Source organism: Coregonus clupeaformis, chromosome 6, assembly GCF_020615455.1.
Source record: "Coregonus clupeaformis isolate EN_2021a chromosome 6, ASM2061545v1, whole genome shotgun sequence".
NCBI lineage: Eukaryota > Metazoa > Chordata > Actinopteri > Salmoniformes > Salmonidae > Coregonus > Coregonus clupeaformis.
Genome location: NC_059197.1, coordinates 52,356,901 through 52,377,468, shown reverse-complemented (window position 1 = coordinate 52,377,468; position 20,568 = coordinate 52,356,901). Strand labels below are relative to the sequence as shown.

Here is a 20,568-nt window from a genome sequence, read left to right as displayed (position 1 = left end):
GTGACGTTGGATAATAGGTTGAGGGCATGAGGTAGGAATAAATAGATTTAGGTTGGTGTTAATAATTCATATATACAGTGGGGAGAACAAGTATTTGATACACTGCCGATTTTGCAGGTTTTCCTACTTACAAAGCATGTAGAGGTCTGTAATTTTGTAATTCATAGGTACACTTCAACTGTGAGAGACGGAATCTAAAACAAAAAATCCAGAAAATCACATTGTATGATTTTTAAGTAATTAATTTGCATTTTATTGCATGACATAAGTATTTGATCACCTACCAACCAGTAAGAATTCCGTCTCTCACTGTTTTTCTTTAAGAAGCCCTCCTGTTCTCCACTCATTACCTGTGTTAACTGCACCTGTTTGAACTCGTTACCTGTATAAAAGACACCTGTCCACACACTCAATCAAGCAGACTCCAACCTCTCCACAATGGCCAAGACCAGAGAGCTGTGTAAGGACATCAGGGATAACATTGTAGACCTGCACAAGGCTGGGATGGGCTACAGGACAATAGGCAAGCAGATTTTCTGGATTTTTTGTTTTAGATTCCGTCTCTCACAGTTGAAGTGTACCTATGATAAAAATTACAGACCTCTACATGCTTTGTAAGTAGGAAAACCTGCAAAATCGGCAGTGTATCAAATACTTGTTCTCCCCACTGTATATATATATATATATATATATATATATATATATATATATATATATTATTATTTTTTTTTTTTTTTTTTAATTGTGAGTGTAGTGTTAGATGGTAGGGTATTTATTTATTTATTTTTTCAAGCAAAATATAAGGGAGTTGTACTCCAGTCTAGTAGGTGGCGGTAATGTAACATATTGGATGCCAACCGCCGTTAAACCTCATCGAAGAAGAAGAAGAAGAAGAAGAAGAAGAAGGATAACTAATACAACTGGGAAGTTGAGAAAATATGCGGTCAAATCGTGATGTCAGTGATCTTCAGGTCTGAAAGTCAGAGCTCTAGAAAGAGGCCTAAATTCCAGAGTTGGAATTCCGAGTTGGATGACCATTCAAATGTACAAAAATATTGAGATTTAGAAACTTGGTGCATGCTATACATTTGCATGTTTCCCTTTATAAATCAGACCGGCCCTGAAACTGTGCCAATGTACTTTGGATGTATAGAGTACCACAGTATAAGTCATAATACCCATAAAACCTAGCGGTCAAACAGGGAAATGGTTCCAACAGTTTAACTGCTAATGTGGCTATCATAAAGAACTACAAATGCCATGATGATCTGGACGAGCGTGCCGAATCGAGGCAAATGAAATAATCTCTGGATTAACTATCTAATGTAGTTAGCTAAATGTAGTAATTAATAAATTGGCTAAATCTCTTTAAATTGACAATTCTGTGAACTGTCTTGTGCACGTTTTAAATTGACACAATACCTGTTATCAAAGGTGTCAGCTAGAAATGACGTGCAGGACCTTGCAGGGATTTGTAGTCTTGCATGTCTACGTTGATACTAATTAGCATTTTCAAATCTGAGAGTAAATAGAGCCGAATATATTGATAAAAGTCACCTTGTCCAAGAGAGATTTACATGGTTATCAAAACGTCACACCAGGGTAAGCCTACACGAAACACAGCCCTTATGTTAAGTGTTTCTAAAATCCGCTATGGGAAAAATAAATGGTGGAAAAACGATTGGAACCATTTCCCCGTTGACCACTTGGTTTTATGGGCAGTATGACACCTCCACTATAGAGCTTGCCAGCTTGTAGTCCTAAAACCCAGAAATGAGTTAGCTCTGGTTCGTTCAGCCATCCCTGGGGAAAGATGAATAGGGAAAGATGTAAATGTAAATGAATAGGGTTTTAGAATAAATTATGAAAATAAGGTCTGATGTTAACACAGGCTTAGGAGATCTTATACGTTTTGTTCTATGAGATCATAGCAATCAGTTATCATGACCTTTGTGAATTATGAAGCCTTTATGTGCTTTTTTTATAACATCAATTCTTAAAAATTCACAAAAAGTGAAGTTATCTGATAAAGATTATCTCATAGAACAAAATGTATAAGATCTCATAAGCCTGTGTTTACCACATACCTTATTTTCGGGGTTTATCCAAAAACCCTCCTAAAACACCATTCATTTTCCTCATAGGTTATGTCCAACGAACCATGGCGGAGTTAGTGCCTACAAAAAGACTCCATTAGGCTACTATTTCTCTCTGTTGCAATTATGCCAGGCAGTTTCTAAAGGAAATAGCAATGGCGAACTTCATCAAATGTCTCTGGAGGTGTTGGCAGAATGTTTAAAACGTTTACAGTGACATTTGCTGTATCTGACAGTTTCAGAAAGAAAAAAACTATTGCAAATTGTTGTGGACCTGTAAACAGATCGTTTGAATTCAATAATGTTTTTCATTTACTTTTTCCCAAACTTAAACATGCTGCACTGCACGCAAATTCTGGCACGTTGTCTAGTATGCTTGACAAAATGTAAAACCTAGTAGGCCTACTTACAGTGGTAGCCTACACACTTCAAAGCAAAATATCAACTGTCTGTTCATCTGTTAAATTCTACTGTAGGCTTTATTATAAACCGCTCTCCCTTTTGGATGCATAGAGCAAAATACTTGAAATAATAGCTTATCTAATAGGCCCTATTAAATGAGAGATGTGCATGGTAATTTGTTGTAGGTTAAAGCTTCTTCTGTAATATGAACCTATCATGGCCAGAAAAGGTGGTGAGGAATTTATTCTACAATGGCTATGAAAATATGTATTACTGTATTTATTATGTTTATAAATGAAATATTGTTTACTTGAGACATTTGAAATTACAGTACATACAGTAGCCTAGCCTAAAAAAACGTAAATGGAAAAGGTGAACCGCCTGTTCTACCATTAAACTGCGCTCCGGATCAGATCGCATGGAGCAAAATTGGCTACTTGAAATCTATTTACTACTGTAAAGTGGGTCCAATTAAATGAGATATGGAACGTTGTAGACCAAATAGGCCTATGGGATACTTCGCGAGCATGAAACCATCACAGTCAGAAAAGGTGAGGAATTTATTCTGAAATGATCATAGGAAATCAAATCAAATCAAATTTTATTGGCCACATGCGCCGAATACAACAGGTGCAGACATGACAGTGAAATGCTTAGTTACAGCCCTTAACCAACAGTGCATTAATTTTTAATAAAAAAGTACAATAAAACAACAAAAAAGTGTTGAGAAAAAAAGAGCAGAAGTAAAATAAAATAACAATAGGGAGGCTATATACAGTGAGGGAAAAAAGTATTTGATCCCCTGCTGATTTGGACGTTTGCCCACTGACAAAGAAATGATCAGTCTATAATTTTAATGGTAGGTTTATTTGAACAGTGAGAGACAGAATAACAACAAAAAAATCCAGAAAAACGCATGTCAAAAATGTTATACATTGATTTGCATTTTAATGAGGGAAATAAGTATTTGACCCCCTCTCAATCAGAAAGATTTCTGGCTCCCAGGTGTCTTTTATACAGGTAACGAGCTGAGATTAGGAGCACACTCTTAAAGGGAGTGCTCCTAATCTCAGTTTGTTACCTGTATAAAAGACACCTGTCCAAAGAAGCAATAAATAAATCCGATTCCAAACTCTCCACCATGGCCAAGACCAAAGAGCTCTACAAGGATGTCAGGGACAAGATTGTAGACCTACACAAGGCTGGAATGGGCTACATGACCATCGCCAAGCAGCTTGGTGAGAAGGTGACAACAGGTGGTGCGATTATTCGCAAATGGAAGAAACACAAAAGAACTGTCAATCTCCCTCGGCCCGAGGCTCCATGCAAGATCTCACCTCGTGGAGTTGCAATGATCATGAGAACGGTGAGGAATCAGCTCAGAACTACACGGGAGGATCGTGTCAATGATCTCAAGGCAGCCGGGACCATAGTCACCAAGAAAACAATTGGTAACACACTATGCCGTGAAGGACTGAAATCCTGCAGCCCCCGCAAGGTCCCCCTGCTCAAGAAAGCACATATACAAGCCCGTCTGAAGTTTGCCAATGAACATCTGAATGATTCAAGAGGAGAACTGGGTGAAAGTGTTGTGGTCAGATGAGACCAAAATCGAGCTCTTTGGCATCAACTCAACTTGACGTGTTTGGAGGAGGAGGAATGCTGCCTATGACCCCAAGAACACCATCCCCACCGTCAAACATGGAGGTGGAAACATTATGCTTTGGGGGTGTTTTTCTGCTAAGGGGACAGGACAACTTCACCGCATCAAAGGGACGATGGACGGGGCCATGTACCGTCAAATCTTGGGTGAGAACCTCCTTCCCTCAGCCAGGGCATTGAAAATGTGTCGTGGATGGGTATTCCAGCATGACAATGACCCAAAACACACGGCCAAGGCAACAAAGGAGTGGCTCAAGAAGAAGCACATTAAGGTCCTGGAGTGGCCTAGCCAGTCTCCAGACCTTAATCCCATAGAAAATCTGTGGTGGGAGCTGAAGGTTCGAGTTGCCAAACGTCAGTGTGGGACAAAATCCCTCCTGAGATGTGTGCAAACCTGGTGGCCAACTACAAGAAACGTATGACCTCTGTGATTGCCAACAAGGGTTTTGCCACCAAGTACTAAGTCATGTTTTGCAGAGGGGTCAAATACTTATTTCCCTCATTAAAATGCAAATCAATTTATAACATTTTTGACATGCGTTTTTCTGGATTTTTTGTTGTTGTTATTCTGTCTATCACTGTTCAAATAAACCTACCATTAAAATTATAGACTGATCATGTCTTTGTCAGTAGGCAAACGTCCAAATCAGCAGGGGATCAAATACTTTTTTCCCTCACTGTATACAGGGGGGTACCGGTGCAGAGTCAATGTGCGGGGGCACCGGCTAGTTGAGGTAGTTGAAATAATGTGGGTAGAGTTAAAGTTAAAGTGACTATGCATAAATCATTAACAGAGTAGCAGCAGCGTAAAAAGATGGGGTGGGGGGGCAGTGCAAATAGTCTGGGTAGCCATGATTAGCTGTTCAGGAGTCTTATGGCTTGGGGGTAGAAGCTGTTGAGAAGTCTTTTGGACCTAGACTTGGCACTCCGGTACCGCTTGCCGTGCGGTAGCAGAGAGAACAGTCTATGACTAGGGTGGCTGGAGTCTTTGACAATTTTGAGGGCCTTCCTCTGACACCGCCTGGTATAGAGGTCCTGGATGGCAGGAAGCTTGGCCCCAGTGATGTACTGGGCCATACGCACTACCCTCTGTAGTGCCTTGCGGTCGGAGGCCAAGCAGTTGCCATACCAGGCGGTGATGCAACCAGTCAGGATGCTCTCGATGGTGCAGCTGTAGAATTTTTTGAGGATCTGAGGACCCATGCCAAATCTTTTCAGTCTCCTGAGGGGGAATAGGCTTTGTCGTGCCCTGTTCACGACTGTCTTGGTGTGTTTGGACCATGATAGTTTGTTGGTGATGTGGACACCAAGGAACTTGAAGCTCTCAACCTGTTCCACTACAGCCCCGTCGATGAGAATGGGGGCGTGCTCAGTCCTCTTTTTTTTCCTGTAGTCCACAATCATCTCCTTTGTCTTGGTCACGTTGAAGGAGAGGTTGTTATCCTGGCACCACACGGCCAGGTCTCTGACCTCCTCCCTATAGGCTCTCATCGTTGTCGGTGATCAGGCCTACCACTGTTGTGTCGTCAGCAAACTTAATGATGGTGTTGGAGTCGTGCCTGGCCATGCAGTCATGGGTGAACAGGGAGTACAGGAGGGAACTGAGCACGCACCCCTGAGGGGCCCCCGTGTTGAGGATCAGTGTGGCAGATGTGTTGTTACCTACCCTTACCACCTGGGGTCGGCCCGTCAGGAAGTCCAGGATCCAGTTGCAGAGGGAGGTGTTTAGTCCCAGGGTCCTTAGCTTAGTGATGAGCCTATTTCTAACTATTATTTCTAACTATTTTAGAATGCAAAGATGCAAATTCCTCTTCTCACTAACAGCAAATAATTTAATCATATATATTATATATATTTTTTTATATATTTTTTTTTAGAAATAAGCGTGTCATTATATGCGCCATTTGAACAAAATACTAGGCTGCTTGCCTGCTTGCAATGTAATACTTCAACCACTAGAAACGGAGCTAAGCACATTCTCATGTCAAGTTCAATTTTTATAAATGCCAAACTGGTGCAAGCGTGTTTTTGCGTAGCCTATATTTTGTATGTAGGCCTACGCAACGTTTATAAATGAGGCCCAATGGGTGATTGCAATTAACTAAAGGTAGAAACCAAATCTAGAATTGTTTCTGCCCTCCAGGACAGGAATTGAACAGCCCTGCGTTTGACAAATACATCGGCTATAGTAACAGTGCAAAAGTTTTAATTTATCACATCTAATTATCTATAGTAGCCTACACAGTCATTGTATGTGCCATGTTATCCCTCAATATTTCCCAGCATATTTCATGATTTATGCTGTAAATAAAACATTTATTTTTCAACTGTTAGATATATATGCCTTTATAGGCTATATGGCTACGACCTATCGGTTTATTGCCTGGCTGCAGATTGTAAAAAATGTGTGCGGTTCATGCAATGTGTAGTTGCAATATTTAGAAGAAGGGTGGCAGCATTTAACAACTTTCAACGTGATCTGATCTGTTACAGTATTGGGAGAGCGCACATTAAAAACATAGCATTACAATATGTTGGGCATTCACCTAGTACTGTTTTGCCAATGTTAGGTCAAATGTATTATGTGATATTTTTTAGGCTTATATTTCACTCATATTTGAGTGACGACAAAACAGAGCTCTGACTTGAATTGGTCACTGTTTTTGTGTCACTTCAAATATAAAAAGTGGTGCACGCACCTACAGTGTCACCTTTGGCGCTTAAATCTGTATTACCTTGGTGTTGTTTCCAGTACATCCAGTCTGGTTTAGGAGATGCTTATGATCACCATGCAGTCATGGTTGAGCCGCAATAAGAAAGGCCTGTCAAGAATCTGTCGGTACCATTTATTTTCTATTTTATTCATTTTTCTTTGGAGCATCTATATGGGACACGTTTTCTGTTTGTTTGAAGCATGAAAATGCAACAACAACAAAAAACATTTGGATAGCACGTGTTGATGAAAATGTTTTATATTAAAACATGGCCAGGCCTTGTCTAGGCTATTAGACCTACAGGCTTTATACGGAACATATTAAATGTTAATTAATTATATAATGGAAGTTTATTGATGTAATCCTCGTTCTTATTTCTAAAGTAGATAGTTTCCACTGTAAAGATAGTCTATGCTAATGATGCTCTATATTGTGCGCAAATCAACGCATTATGCACAAGTCACCAGTCAGTCTGGTAAATAATTGGTTACTCGAATTCTTAAGTCATTTTTTATCTCTCCTAATTCGTTTTCCATAGGTTATAAGTATTTTCTCTGGACAGGACAGCTAAGGAGGATAGTTTACCTTAAGCCTATGCATAATCTCCTACCAAATACTAGGAGTCTGTTTAGTTGGTGGGACGTCCCACGTGGTTTCCTTGTATAAAAACTTTCAGTCTATGGAGGACTCCTAAATCGACATAGCAAGGGAAAGGTTCGTCCGATCATTAGACCTCTTTGTGCTCAAGTACATCAGGGCAATTTCATATCGGGAATTCAAATCCAATTAAGGTGCATTTCAATAAGGATATACAGGAACAAAAACTGAAGGAGTAAGTCAAAGCAAATGAAAAACTGGATGCTACAATATGCGATAAGTTATTATTTGACCGACCCTTCAGCTTTTTCCCTTCTATGGAATATCCTGACTTGTGTTTATCAACCAATGGGTGATTTTCTATTCGTTTAGTTTGTCCTCTTCTATTAGTTTCTAAATAATGATTATTGCGGATTGCAGATCAATTAAACCATGGCATGATACGTCAGGCATTGAACTGAAACTCAATTGACGGATAAATGGTAGCCTACTGGTTTTTAAATTGTGTTACCTTGAAATGGTGAAGCAAAGTCTTTGAGACAGGCAGAACGGACTTGACTCCCACTGTGCCCCTGAAGTGAAGTCAGCTGAGTGACAGACATCGGGAATGAACACAGACACGAAATAAGGGGAATATTTCAAGTTACGGTGAATTGAATATTTAATCAAAATGCGTCTGAATTGAGTGGAATATTTCTTCTTGCATGGACTCCTTGCAACTTTATACGGACTAACGGGATTTTACAACTTTATCTTTCTTTTCATTCGAAATCGTATTTTCTTAATAACGCCAAGTGAATAGCCTACATTTGACAGCAATATTCTGCATACCTTTTTATAGTAGAAAACGAATTATAGGCATATGGCACTTCAAATATCACGACTTTTTTTCTTCATAAAGAAAATGATTAACTGTATAATCAAAGTGGCATTATTTATGGCTTGCGTGCAGTCTGTCCTCTGCAAAGAAGCGGCGCCGGGATCCTTGAACCCTTTGCCGGGAACGGAGACGCACACCGTAGCTCAGGAAACTTGCACTTCGTGTGGCATCGGTCAGCCCGAGGAATCGGGACGGGTGGACATTGACTTTCTGGAGGTGGTGAAAAGGCATATCCTGAGCAGGTTACAGATGAGGGTAAGACCCAACATCACCCATTCTATCCCGAAGGCGGCGATGGTGACTGCGCTTCGGAAACTCCACGCCGGTAAAGTGCGCGAGGATGGGAGAGTAGAAATCCCGAATCTGGATGGACACGCGACCAGCAATGCCAACGAAGTGCTGGAGGAGAGCTCGGAGATAATCAGTTTCGCAGAGACAGGTGTGTAATTATTGTATCTTATAGGCAGGCTACCGTTTACTCTATTGTATTAGAAAAAAACAAAAATAAAACCACTTTTACGCACAGACCAAGCTGGGTCCGGTGCGTAACGTTTGGACTACACAGTTGATCAAGGTGATGCAGCGCGTCATCCCCCGCCCCGCTAAGAGCAGAAAGTGTCTGTGATTTCAAAACAATACATTCACAAATTCCTTAAAGTAGGCACAGTTTTTTTTTTATATTGTGTATTTGTATTTAAAGGGTAGGGAGCATGAACCCAGAAATCAACTGATGCGGGTTCAATGCATACAGGAAAAGTCATTCAAATAGCTTGAAATATAATAATTATTATTATTATTTGAAATATAAAACTAAACAAAACCAAATGTTGCTTGTGTTTATCATTTATAGATGTTTTACATGATTATTTCCCCCAACTGTTCTGCAAACACTTTTGGTTATTTGGTAACCCATTGCTGGTTAACTAGTGGACAGAACACATGTTGGGTTGTTTTGACCCAGCCAGTTGGTTTGGGTGAATAACCCAACATGTTGGTTTGTTGGGATTACACAAACATGGGTTAATTTAACAATCAGTTGGGTATTTTTTACACTCATGCTGAGTGGACCTAGCAGCTGGGCCATTTTTTATGTAATCCTCAGGTTATTTTCAGGAGGCCTGTTTTATTAGGGGCGTGGCTTTCAGCTAGATCTTATTGGCCACCCATGAGTTTAGTTTATTAGGATCCCCATTAGCTATAGTCATGGCTAGAAGGGATCAAGGTTTTGTCAAATTAACAGTTGCCTTTTTTGGCGTTTTAGCTAACCATAACCCTTTTCCTAACCTTAACCTAATTGTCTTAATCTGCTACATAAATTCTCCTAACCAGCTGCGTAAATTCTCCTAACTTCCTACGAAAAGTCAAATCTGACTTTAATCAGACAAAAGCTGGATCCCTTCTAGCCATGACCATTAGCTACTGCACATGCAGCAGCTACTCTTCCTGGGGTCCACATCAGTGGAGGCTGCTGAGGGGAGGACGGCTCACATAATGGCTGGAACAGAGTAAATGGAATGGCATCAAGCACATGGAAACCATGTGTTTGTTGTATTTGATACCATCCCACCAATACCGCTCCAGCCATTACCACGAGCCCATCCTCCCCAATTATGGTGCCACCAACCTCATGTGGTCCACATAAAACCTACAAATACATGACAAAGTACAGAACAGTTATAGACAAGAACAACATAAAATATTATATTACATTCAAAATAAAAATAGTTGTATATATAGGAAAGACACCAAGATTCAACAAAAATACTATTTACACACTATTCACATATACATATTCATTTTCTTGTATACAGTACAGTTAAATTAGATCTTTAGAAATAGGAGAGGTGCTGTGATACAATATATTTTTTTAAATCTGTGTTTTAAAGCTAGACTTGCATTTTGCCTGAGTAACCTCTGGTGGAAGAGCATTCCACGATGACATGGCTCTATACATAACTGAGCGACGCATTCAATCTGTTTTTGGTTTGGGTACCGTGAAGAGACTTATAGTGGCATGTCCGGTGCGGTATGTCTGTTTGAAGTGTATGCAAATAGATTATACAAGTGGTTAGGCATTTCCAACACACAAATGTTTCTTAAAAAGACTAGAAGAGAAGTAGTCAATTTCTCCTCAACCTTCAACCATTGAAAGACTATCATGCATGTTGTTGATGTTAGTTCTGTGTGTGCAGTTAAGGGCAAGGTGTGCTGCTTTGTTTAGAGCCAGCTGCAGTTTTTCTAGGTCTTTCTTTGCTGCACCTGACCATATTACCGGACAATAATCAAGATGGGACAAGATCAAAGCCTGAACAACTAGTACAGTTGATCTTTGTTTAAAAAACACAGAACATATTTTTATAACAGACATACCTCTCCCCAACAACAACTTTGTCAATAGGACTTGACCATGATAACTGACCATCCAATGTTACTCCTAGGAGTTCAGCTTCTTCAACTTGTTCAATGGTCACACCCTTCATGCACAACTCCAGTTGAGGTTTAGATCTAAGATAATACTTTGAACCCAATACAATGCTTTTGGTTTTAGATTTATTTAAGACCAGTTTGTTGTTAATTACCCATTCTAGCACTGACTGTAACTCCTTGCTAAGAGTCTCAGTGACCTCCCTGGCTGTAGGTGCTGATGTGTAGAGTGTGCAATCATCAGCATACATAGTCATTTTAGTTTCTTGTAAGACAAGTGGCAAATCATTTGTAAAAATAGAGAAGAGTAACAACCCAAGGCAACTGCCCTGAGGGATACCACACTGTACATATCTGATGTTAGAGAAGCTTCCATTGAAGAATCCTCTCTGAGTTCTATTGAATAAGTAACTCTCCAACCATGTGATGGCAGGTGATGTAAAGCCATAACAATTGAGTTTTTTCAATAACAATTTATGATCAATAACATCAAAGGCTGCACTGAAATCTAATAATACAGCTCCAACTATCATATTATTATCCATTTATTTTAGCCAATCATCAGTCATCTGAGTCAGTCCAGCACAAGTTGAGTGCCCCTTCTCTATATGCATTCTGAAAGTCAGTAGTTAACTTGTGCTTTAGAAAAGAGCTTTGTATTTGTTCAAACACAATTCTCTCCATCAGTTTACTAAGAACAGGCAGCAAACTGATTGGGCGGCTGTTAGAACCAGCAAAGGGATCTTTACTATTTTTAGGTAGTGGAATTACTTTAGCTTCCTTCAACGCCTGTGGACACACTCCTTTAGGCTTTGGTTAAAGACATGGCAAATAGGGGCGGCAATACAGTCTGCTACCATTCTCAATAGTTTCCCATCTAGGTTGTCTGTACCTGGTGGCTTATCATTATTGATGGATAACAATCGTTTTTCAATCTCTTCCACACACATTTGACCAAATTTAACATTGCAATCCTTCTTTTTCATTATTAGATCTTCAATACACAAATATGATGGTTCACTGTTCAAAATGTCTCAATTTACAGTATGTCGACCAATCAGCTGAGCTGCCTGACTTGTTTGCCACTTTATTTGCATAATTTCTTTGAACCATACAATTCTTCAATTCATCATCGATCCAGGGGGCTCTAACAGTTCTCACAGTTAGTTTCTTAACAGGTGCATGTTTGGCAAAAATTGACAAGAATAATCCTCCAGGTGTTGCATCTGCGTTCTCCTCCTTATACACATCAGACCAACATACATTTTTTACATCTTCAACAAAAGAGTCCTCAGAAAACATTTTGTATGATCTCTTATAAATAACTTTAGGCCCTGCCTTTGGTACTTTGGCTTTCCTTGTTATTGCCACAATGTTATGGTCACTACAGCCAATGGGAACTGATATTGCTTTGGAGCAAAGCTCTGTAGCATTAGTGAAGATATGATCAATACAAGTGGATGTCACAGATCCAACACTATTGGTAAACACTCTAGTTGGTTGAGTGATAACCCGAGTCATGCTACAGGTATTATTCACATGAAGAAGCTTCATCTTGAGAGGACAACTGTTAGTATCAGAGACCTTATCTAACATCATAAATGTCATTCCTGTTCATCATGTTAAGTTTACATACTACAAATAACATTTGTCCTTTTTTTTCTCTTCACATTCCTCTATAATATTAAGATTATTTATTACATATTATAATAAGGTATACCACCTTATTCTATCCCAACAATGGGATTTACAGAGGCTTTTAGGGAACTCATACACTTCTATAAGCATCATTCAAGCTACAAAGAGGTAAATGTTTAACCATAGCATGTTAAAACTATTCAACAGAACAGATGAACAGGAATGACATTTACTCAGGTGGCTAAAAATAACTATCTGAATGTCACGCCCCGACTAAACTATGCCTCCAGTCTTCTGATCTGACCTGCTAGGTCATATCTCAGTAACCCAGCATCAATAACCAGCAGTTTTTAAAGAAAACAACCCAACTAAGTGACCCAACACCTGCAACCCAGCAGTTGGGTCAACCAAACAACCAAGCATTTGTTAGTGTGAGCATAGAACAAGTGTGTCCTCAGGCTGAGGTTCACACCCCCAGAGACTCATAAATAATGTCACTATAACAGCCTCATAGCATTCATCTTCAAAACAACACACAAAATCCATAGTTTGCATAGAAAAGATTAAGGGTATGTATAATATCACATTCACATTCAAAAGAATGATATGGCCAATCCAAAAAAGATTTGAAAAGCCGATAATATTTTCACATTATTCTCAAAAAGCTCTGTAACTTTGTACTGTACATTTGTGTAGATTCAGTTGGGTTGCCTTCCTTGTGCCTCATTGCCCTCCTTGCCAGTTGGCAGTATTACCCAGGGTGGTAGCTGCAGCCAGCTGGTCGTGGCACTGAGAAGAGCTCACACAACAATTTGCTTAGAGATGCTTAAAGGGGGACTGGAAATGATCAATGATGCCACCTGCTTAGGCCCACATGTATTCAGATCAAACCTCTTATTGCCTCTTATTCTTATAGCAGTTGAAGTCACCCCAGATTTTCTCTAACCGGCTGTGCATCTCTCCAACACAATTAGTGTCAGTGATTCGGTTAGCTGATCAGAGAAATGTTCAAAACCAACCCTGTTCTGCTTCTCAAATACACTTAGAAAAAAAGGTGCTATCTAGAACCTAAAGGGGTTATTCGGCTGTTCCCATAGGAGAACCCTTTTTGGATCCAGGTAGAACCCTTTTGGTTCCATGTAGAACCCTTTTGGGTTCCGCTAGTCCCCTGTAGCTCAGTTGGTAGAGCGTGGCACTTGCAACACCAGGGTTGTAGGTTCGTTTCCCACGGGGGGCCAGTATGAAAAATGTATGCACTCACTAACTGTAAGTCGCTCTGGATAAGAGCGTCTGCTAAATGACTAAAATGTAAATGTAGAACTCCTTTCACAGAGGGTTCTATATGGAACCCAAAAGGGTTCTTCTACCTGAAACCAAAAAGGGTTCTACCTGGAACCAAAAAGGGTTCTCCTATGGGGACAGCTGAAGAACCCTTTGGAACCCTTTTTTCTAAGAGTGTACAGTCAATCTAAGACACCTGATGAAAATCTAATGTTCACCCATGCTGAGTATTTCATCTGAATGCCACCCATATACAATGATTCTACTGTGATCTTCTGTTGAGAATCCTGGTACCAGCTATAAGATGACCTGAAAGCAGGGCTGCTTTAGAATGGCTCTACATCTACATAAGGTCAGCGCTTTGTGTCAGGACCATGCATGCTGAATGTAGAGTGAACTGGAATGGTGAACTCACTGCCACTCACTGTTCCGTATTAGAATGCATGGTGTGAGGGACCATCTCCCTTATATAGTCCTAGAGTGGGACTTGGTTGCTGCCTGCACAGTACTTATGGACTTCATCATGCTTGTATGTTAGACCTTGTATTTGCCGTTGTTGTGTACGGTTACTAAAGCAGTTGCCTGACAAAGATGCCACGTCAGCGATAGTGATATCATCTAAAGACACTTTCTCTGCAACTCTATTTCTGTTCCTGAGAATGATTTTTAAAAAAGACTCCTGCACACTGCATTGGTGCTCTCATAAGTTCACCTGACAAATCACTTTCTAATTGGATGTGTCTTTTTGGGGAGTATTCTGTTGTTGAGTATCCTGTTCCATCTGAGACAATTTCCCTCTTTACTCACAGAGTGAAAAATGGCTCCCTTAGGTTTGTTTCACAAAGCCCCCCCCTCTTCCCCTGTCCCCTGTTGAAAGAATAAATAACTGATACAGTAATATATCAAAGTCATCCATCCATAAACAGAAGATAGAATAGAACATCCATTTCAACCAGGAGACATTAGGTCTTAGCTTTTTGCTTATTGTTGGTCATAGGGATGTAGCTCAGTTGGTAGAGCGTGGCGTTTGCAACGCCAGGGTTGTGGGTTCGATTCCCACGGGGGGTATGAAAAAAGAAAAAAAGAATGTATGCACTCACTAACTGTAAGTCGCTCTGGATAAGAGCGTCTGCTAAATGACTAAAATGTAAATGTAATGTCTTGACAGCTGTGCTGCCACCCATGGCCTAGTGCTAGGACAGTCAGAGTGTGGTCTATAGCTGTCTGTTGACTAAGTCTTTGAGTTGAGAAGTAACATGGAGATTACCTGTCTTGTGTTGTGTGAGGCAGTGCAGATGGAGACTGGCTGGGCAGGCCAGGGCGGCCTCCATTGTAGCTGATCCATGATGATGGGGCCCAGGCCCGCCCAGGTAGGGTCCCATCGCTTTGGGCGGCAGACAAGCAAACAGGCAGGCAGATAGGCAGGCAGCACAGCTCAGTGTTCAGGTTGGAGAGGTGACCCTTGACGTGTGTGTTTTCCCACTTTCCTTCACCTGACAGCTGCATGTTGCTCAGTCAGTCACAGAGTATTCATGTAGAGTGTTGCTGATGGGCTCTCAGGTTAGACGTTTTTACTCTCACTGGAGGACTGGGAAGAAACCATATATTTCAGTTACTGCCTTAGCTACTGAAGATGTTACTGTCTCTTAGGTTTCTTTAGGTAGTTCAAGGTTCAGGTCTTGTCTTGATCAACAAACTGCATAGTGGTGCAGGGAGCCTGACCAGGCAAAGTCAGTGAGTGTGTAAGAGTAGGAGTTGTTTTGGTCATGTCATGTTTTGGGCACTGACAAGTGCAAGTTCAATTTGAATTTGACTTTTGACCCTGACTCTACGCTACCCTACCCTAACCCGAACCTGAACCTACCCACACATGACAACAATATGGCACAAACCAAAAATAAGTAAACATTGGCACGCACTGTACAGCCAGACACAGTTTCTGTGGTGATAGTTGGGTTGTTGGAAAGGCCAGCTAGTTTCATGTAAATTGCTTTTTTTGCTTGATCATTAATCCACTGTGAAGCTGTGCTCCTCTTCACTCAATGTGCCTGGCTTTACTGTGCATTTTCTTCCTTTACATCACATTACTGTGCATTGTGTAAGCAGTTAGGCTCAGTAAGCTCTTGTTTTTCTGCAGTATTCACAGCAAAGCCTTTGAGCCTTTGTACTTGGCTCTGATAAGCCCTCTTCCCCATACCCAGCCTGACTCAGGGCCAGAGGCAACTTCAAGTGGGCCTGATCCCAGATCTGTACTGTCATTGTCACTGTCGAGGCTCTCTATAGGCAAGGGCCAGATGGAACTGATTCCAGACCTGCTGATGCTGCACTGTCATTGCAGTCCCCATGTAGGCCTACGTGACAAGACCAGGGCCTGTATTCATAAAGCGTCTCAGAGTAGGAGTGCTGATCTAGGATCAGGTCCCCCCTCTTATTCATTATGATCTAAAATACAAAACCGATCCTGGATCAGCACCGTGAGACGCTTTGTGAATACGGGCCCTGGATCAAGAGGAGGCTGGTGTCTCTGTTAGAGCTGTCTACCAGTGTACACCCATCCACCAAATCCCTTTAGTACCAGTCCAAACTCTGTTTACATCCCAGGCCAGATAGAGATGACAGTAAGACAGGCCATAACAAGGGAAGCCATAGTAACCGTCTATCTCAATTTAATCCCAAATTGTTGAACTGTTCCCTATGTGCCCAGTTCTTGTCCAGCTATTCATCCAACAGTCCAAGCTTGGGACCACCCAGTGTGGTAGTATCTTCTTGAAGCTTTGTCCAATATCAGTAAGGTTTTTGAAAGATGGGTATTTTTGTTAATTAATAGCCAATTAATCTGTGTGTTTGTCTCCTCTTTTAGCATTGCCACACTGACCTTTTAAAGGTTTAAAATTACTATTAAACTGACCTTTCCCTATTCTGTTCCTGTCTTTCCCAGATGAGCTGGTATCATCCAAATCCAGCCTGTTCTTCCTGATCTCCAATGAGGGAAACCAGCACCTGTACGTGACCCAGGCCACCCTGTGGCTGTACTTCAGGCTGCTTCCTAACACCCTGGACAAGGGTCCGCGGAGGAAGGTCACAGTCAAGGTGTACTACCAAGAGCCTGGCCTGGGCAGCAAGTGGAACCTGGTGGAGAAGCGTGTGGAGCTGAAGAGGAGCGGCTGGCACACCTTCCCCCTGACCAATGCTATCCAGATGGGGTTCGAGAAGGGCGACCGGCGGCAAAACCTGGACGTGCGCTGCGAGGGCTGCGAGGACCTGGCGGTCTTACCGATCCTCATGAACCAGAACGACGAGTCCCACAGGCCGTTTCTAGTCGTACAGGCCCGGCAAGCGGACAACAAGCACCGCATCAGGAAGAGGGGGCTGGAGTGTGACGGGAGTAGTAGTCTGTGCTGCAGACAGCAGTTCTACATAGACTTCCGCCTCATCGGCTGGAACGACTGGATCATCGCGCCGTCGGGGTACTTTGGGAACTACTGCGAGGGGAACTGTCCGGCGTACATGGCGGGAGTGCCAGGGTCGGCGTCGTCCTTCCACACGGCAGTGGTCAATCAGTATCGGATGAGAGGCATGAGCCCTGGCTCCATGAACTCCTGTTGCATCCCCACCAAGCTCAGCACCATGTCAATGCTCTACTTCGACGATGAATACAACATCGTCAAGAGAGACGTACCCAATATGATCGTGGAGGAGTGTGGCTGTGCTTGAGTTGAGACTATGTACTTCAAGTGGACTTTTATGGACATTTGTAAAGAAGAAAAGGATATTACAAAATTAATTATAGAAATCAAAGTGATATTTATGGACAATTATAAGGCATACGCACATGCACACACAACTTAATTCATTCACGCATATCCTACACACTCATTCTCACATATGCCTGAACAAACACTTGTATATATATTTATGTTTGTTAATAATATTCTCTGATATTCTTTTGCCAACATATGAATATATGATTCAATCCCATTTTTTGTAAACGTGTTTGCAAATTCATGTAGGTGTCATTATCAGAGGGATTTTAACTAAATGGTACTTATCGCATTATATATTTTCCAAGATTGCCATTTCATTTCTGAAAATGGAGAGTTCTATTTCTATACTCTGACAAAGGTGGAAAGAGCCTGAGATTATGAAGGAGGTTCACTTGCTGATAGACAATTCCAAACCATGCCTCTTTCAAGAAAGTATAACTGAACCTATAGTGAAAGCACTGACAACTCACCTCTTGTACAACTTCAGCACTTCTAACAAGAAATACATCTTGTTGATGTGTCACAAGATTAACATTTTATATAAAACCGTTTTTATTTTACGGCCAGCATCCAGAAATCAAAATTAATCTGTTTTCAAAATGGCTTCCATGTCAGAAGAGTGAGCAGAAAATAAAAATACATTCCAACACACCATGCGAACGCTGAAGCTGTCATCAAAACTTGGGAGTTTAGGCTGTGATATGAAACAGAGACAATAGGGAAAAACATTGACCTTCTGTTACTTCCTTCTGAATCCTTCCTTCTTTCATTCACACTTTTAACGGGAAGAGTCTAATTTCTTCAACAGCTGAAGCACAACAAGTTTCCCTCTCATTTCAGTCAGCGAAACAAAAGCGATGAGTTGCCATATTGCTCGGTTAAAGTCTTGGTGCTGCATAGCACTTCCTAATGCACATTAAATAGCACTTGCAGATTGAAATGCCTTTAAAGAGTACAATGTGGTGCACTGACCCTTGCTCACAATCCTTTTAAATATAAGTGCCGCATGAGCTATGCAATGTATAGTATTGACCCACAGACACCAGACAAACTGAACTTTTAGTTATAGTTATTAACTATTACCAGTACTTGAAATGTAATCTTTTGCTTCTTCTTCAAAGTGAATGATAGTTACAATATTTGCACTGAAAAGTTGCGTGATTAGTTAAAAAATAAAGAAACTGCCATTGGAAAAAGTTATTTTTATAGAAAGCAAATTAAGTTCTGTTCAAATGTATTATACCTAATCATGGAACCAAAGAGGCCAAATTTTTTTTTTAGCAATTATAAGAGGCCATCGTATTATTTTGTAAAATGCTTTGGGACCAGTTAAGAGGCCTAAACACTGCATCAGGGTACAATATTATGGATTCCATTTTCAGTTCAATGTCTTTTTTTCTATTTTGTATAGACAAATATTTTTTCATCGACTTAAATACTCCTAGTTTTCTAGTTCAGTTCTTGTTCCAGAATCATTTAGAATGAACACGTCATCTCTGTACAGCTGATGTAAGATATAAATATGATTTTAAAATATTTTGTTCTTTGTAATTGTTGAAAAATAAATGTCTTATTCTGCATTAGGTTGGAACTCTCTTGAGTCTTTCTGGAAGCTACTTCAATATGTAAGATATGGCAGGAGTGGCCGACTTTAATCTACTCATTAAACGTGTGACCACTCAAAATCACACACACACACACACACACACACACACACACACACACACACACACACACACACACACACACACACACACACACACACACACAATAATTAGTGCAGAGTGAATCTGGGCAGGGCTCCAGGGCTCAAGTGGTTGGCCCTAGGTCACACTCTCAGTGATTGGTAAACAGAAGCAATCAACAGCATTAGCTGATAGCAGATCTGGTTACCTATAGGCTCCTGTTTGTTTTGCAGTAGTGATTTTAAAGACCGCCACTCAGTGTCAACCTGAGGGTGAACAAAATACCTCACACGTCAGAATCAGTGAGAGAGACAGACAGGGCAGGACTGCACGCGCACACATACACACCCATGCCAAGAGACCACACATGACAGCCCAGGCCTCTTGAAAACACGATGCTGTGTCTCTCACATCCATCAGCAAGATAATCACTTTAAATATATCTATCACTGTCTGCCAAGGGAATGAAGTGTTTTTGTCAGCTGGGTGAAATAATATGTTTCAGATAAAAACAGACTGTCTCTCAATCTGGCAGTGAAGGGATGTCAGTGTTGTAATCTTGTGTTGTGAGAGTGTGAGAGAGAGATGGGGGGGGCAGCGATAGAAAAGTGCGAAATAACAGAGAGAGAGAGAGAGAGAGAGAGAGCGAGAGAGAGAGAGAGAGAGAGACAGAGAGAGAGAGAGAGAGAGAGAGAGAGAGAGAGAGAGAGAGAGAGAGAGAGAGAGAGAGAGAGAGAGAGAGAGAGAGAGACAGAGAGACAGACAGAGAGAGACAGAGAGAGACAGAGAGAGAGAAAGAAAGACAGAGAGAGATGTTTCCTAAATTACTGGCAGCACAAGCTAGTTGTTATTGTTGAGTGTTGAGAGGTGCAGGTACAGGAACAGTTCAACAAGGAGGGAAGGGGACAAGGAGGGGCGTATGGAGTGTGCCGCTCAGATCCCAGGTGACAGGCCGAGCTGTTTTATCATGTAGCAGAACATTCAGAACATTAAAGGAGCCACCTCTCCTCAGCTACAGGAATGTTAATGACACAACAGAGCTTCAGGCTACGATAGCTTGCTGCACAACACTGACTGACTGAACAGCCACATGCTTTTAGCTAAATCTTGTTGCGAAGTGAGGACAGGCAGGCTGAGCTAGGCCAGCTATGTGTTTTGGCACTAACTGACAGCATGATCATATTAGAATCACATGGCATGAATACAGCTAAAGCCAAGCATATGCTGCTACAGATATATTGATTTATAGTATGGGTGATTTGCTAATCTCATTTTCAGATCATATATTCATAAGAGCATAAATTCCTATGACAGTGTACGCACCAGCTCATACCAGTCAAGAAAACTTGATTTATTTATTGTTTAAGTCAGGTGTTCCATTTTCCAATAACTTTTGAAGATATATTAGTTAGAAGTTATTATCCA

The 20,568-nt window shown here is 41.0% G+C and overlaps 1 protein-coding gene across 1 annotated transcript; it reads left to right on the top strand.

Annotated features, from left to right (window-relative positions):
* Positions 1–7,566: 7,566 nt before the first annotated feature.
* On the top strand, positions 7,567–19,041 carry LOC121586959 (inhibin beta B chain). Its single transcript, XM_041904045.2, has 2 exons — positions 7,567–8,790; positions 16,633–19,041. The coding sequence occupies exons 1-2, from the start codon at positions 8,334–8,336 to the stop codon at positions 17,406–17,408; spliced, it is 1,233 nt and encodes a 410-aa protein (XP_041759979.1). The 5' UTR covers positions 7,567–8,333; the 3' UTR covers positions 17,409–19,041.
* The last annotated feature ends 1,527 nt before the right edge of the window (positions 19,042–20,568 follow it).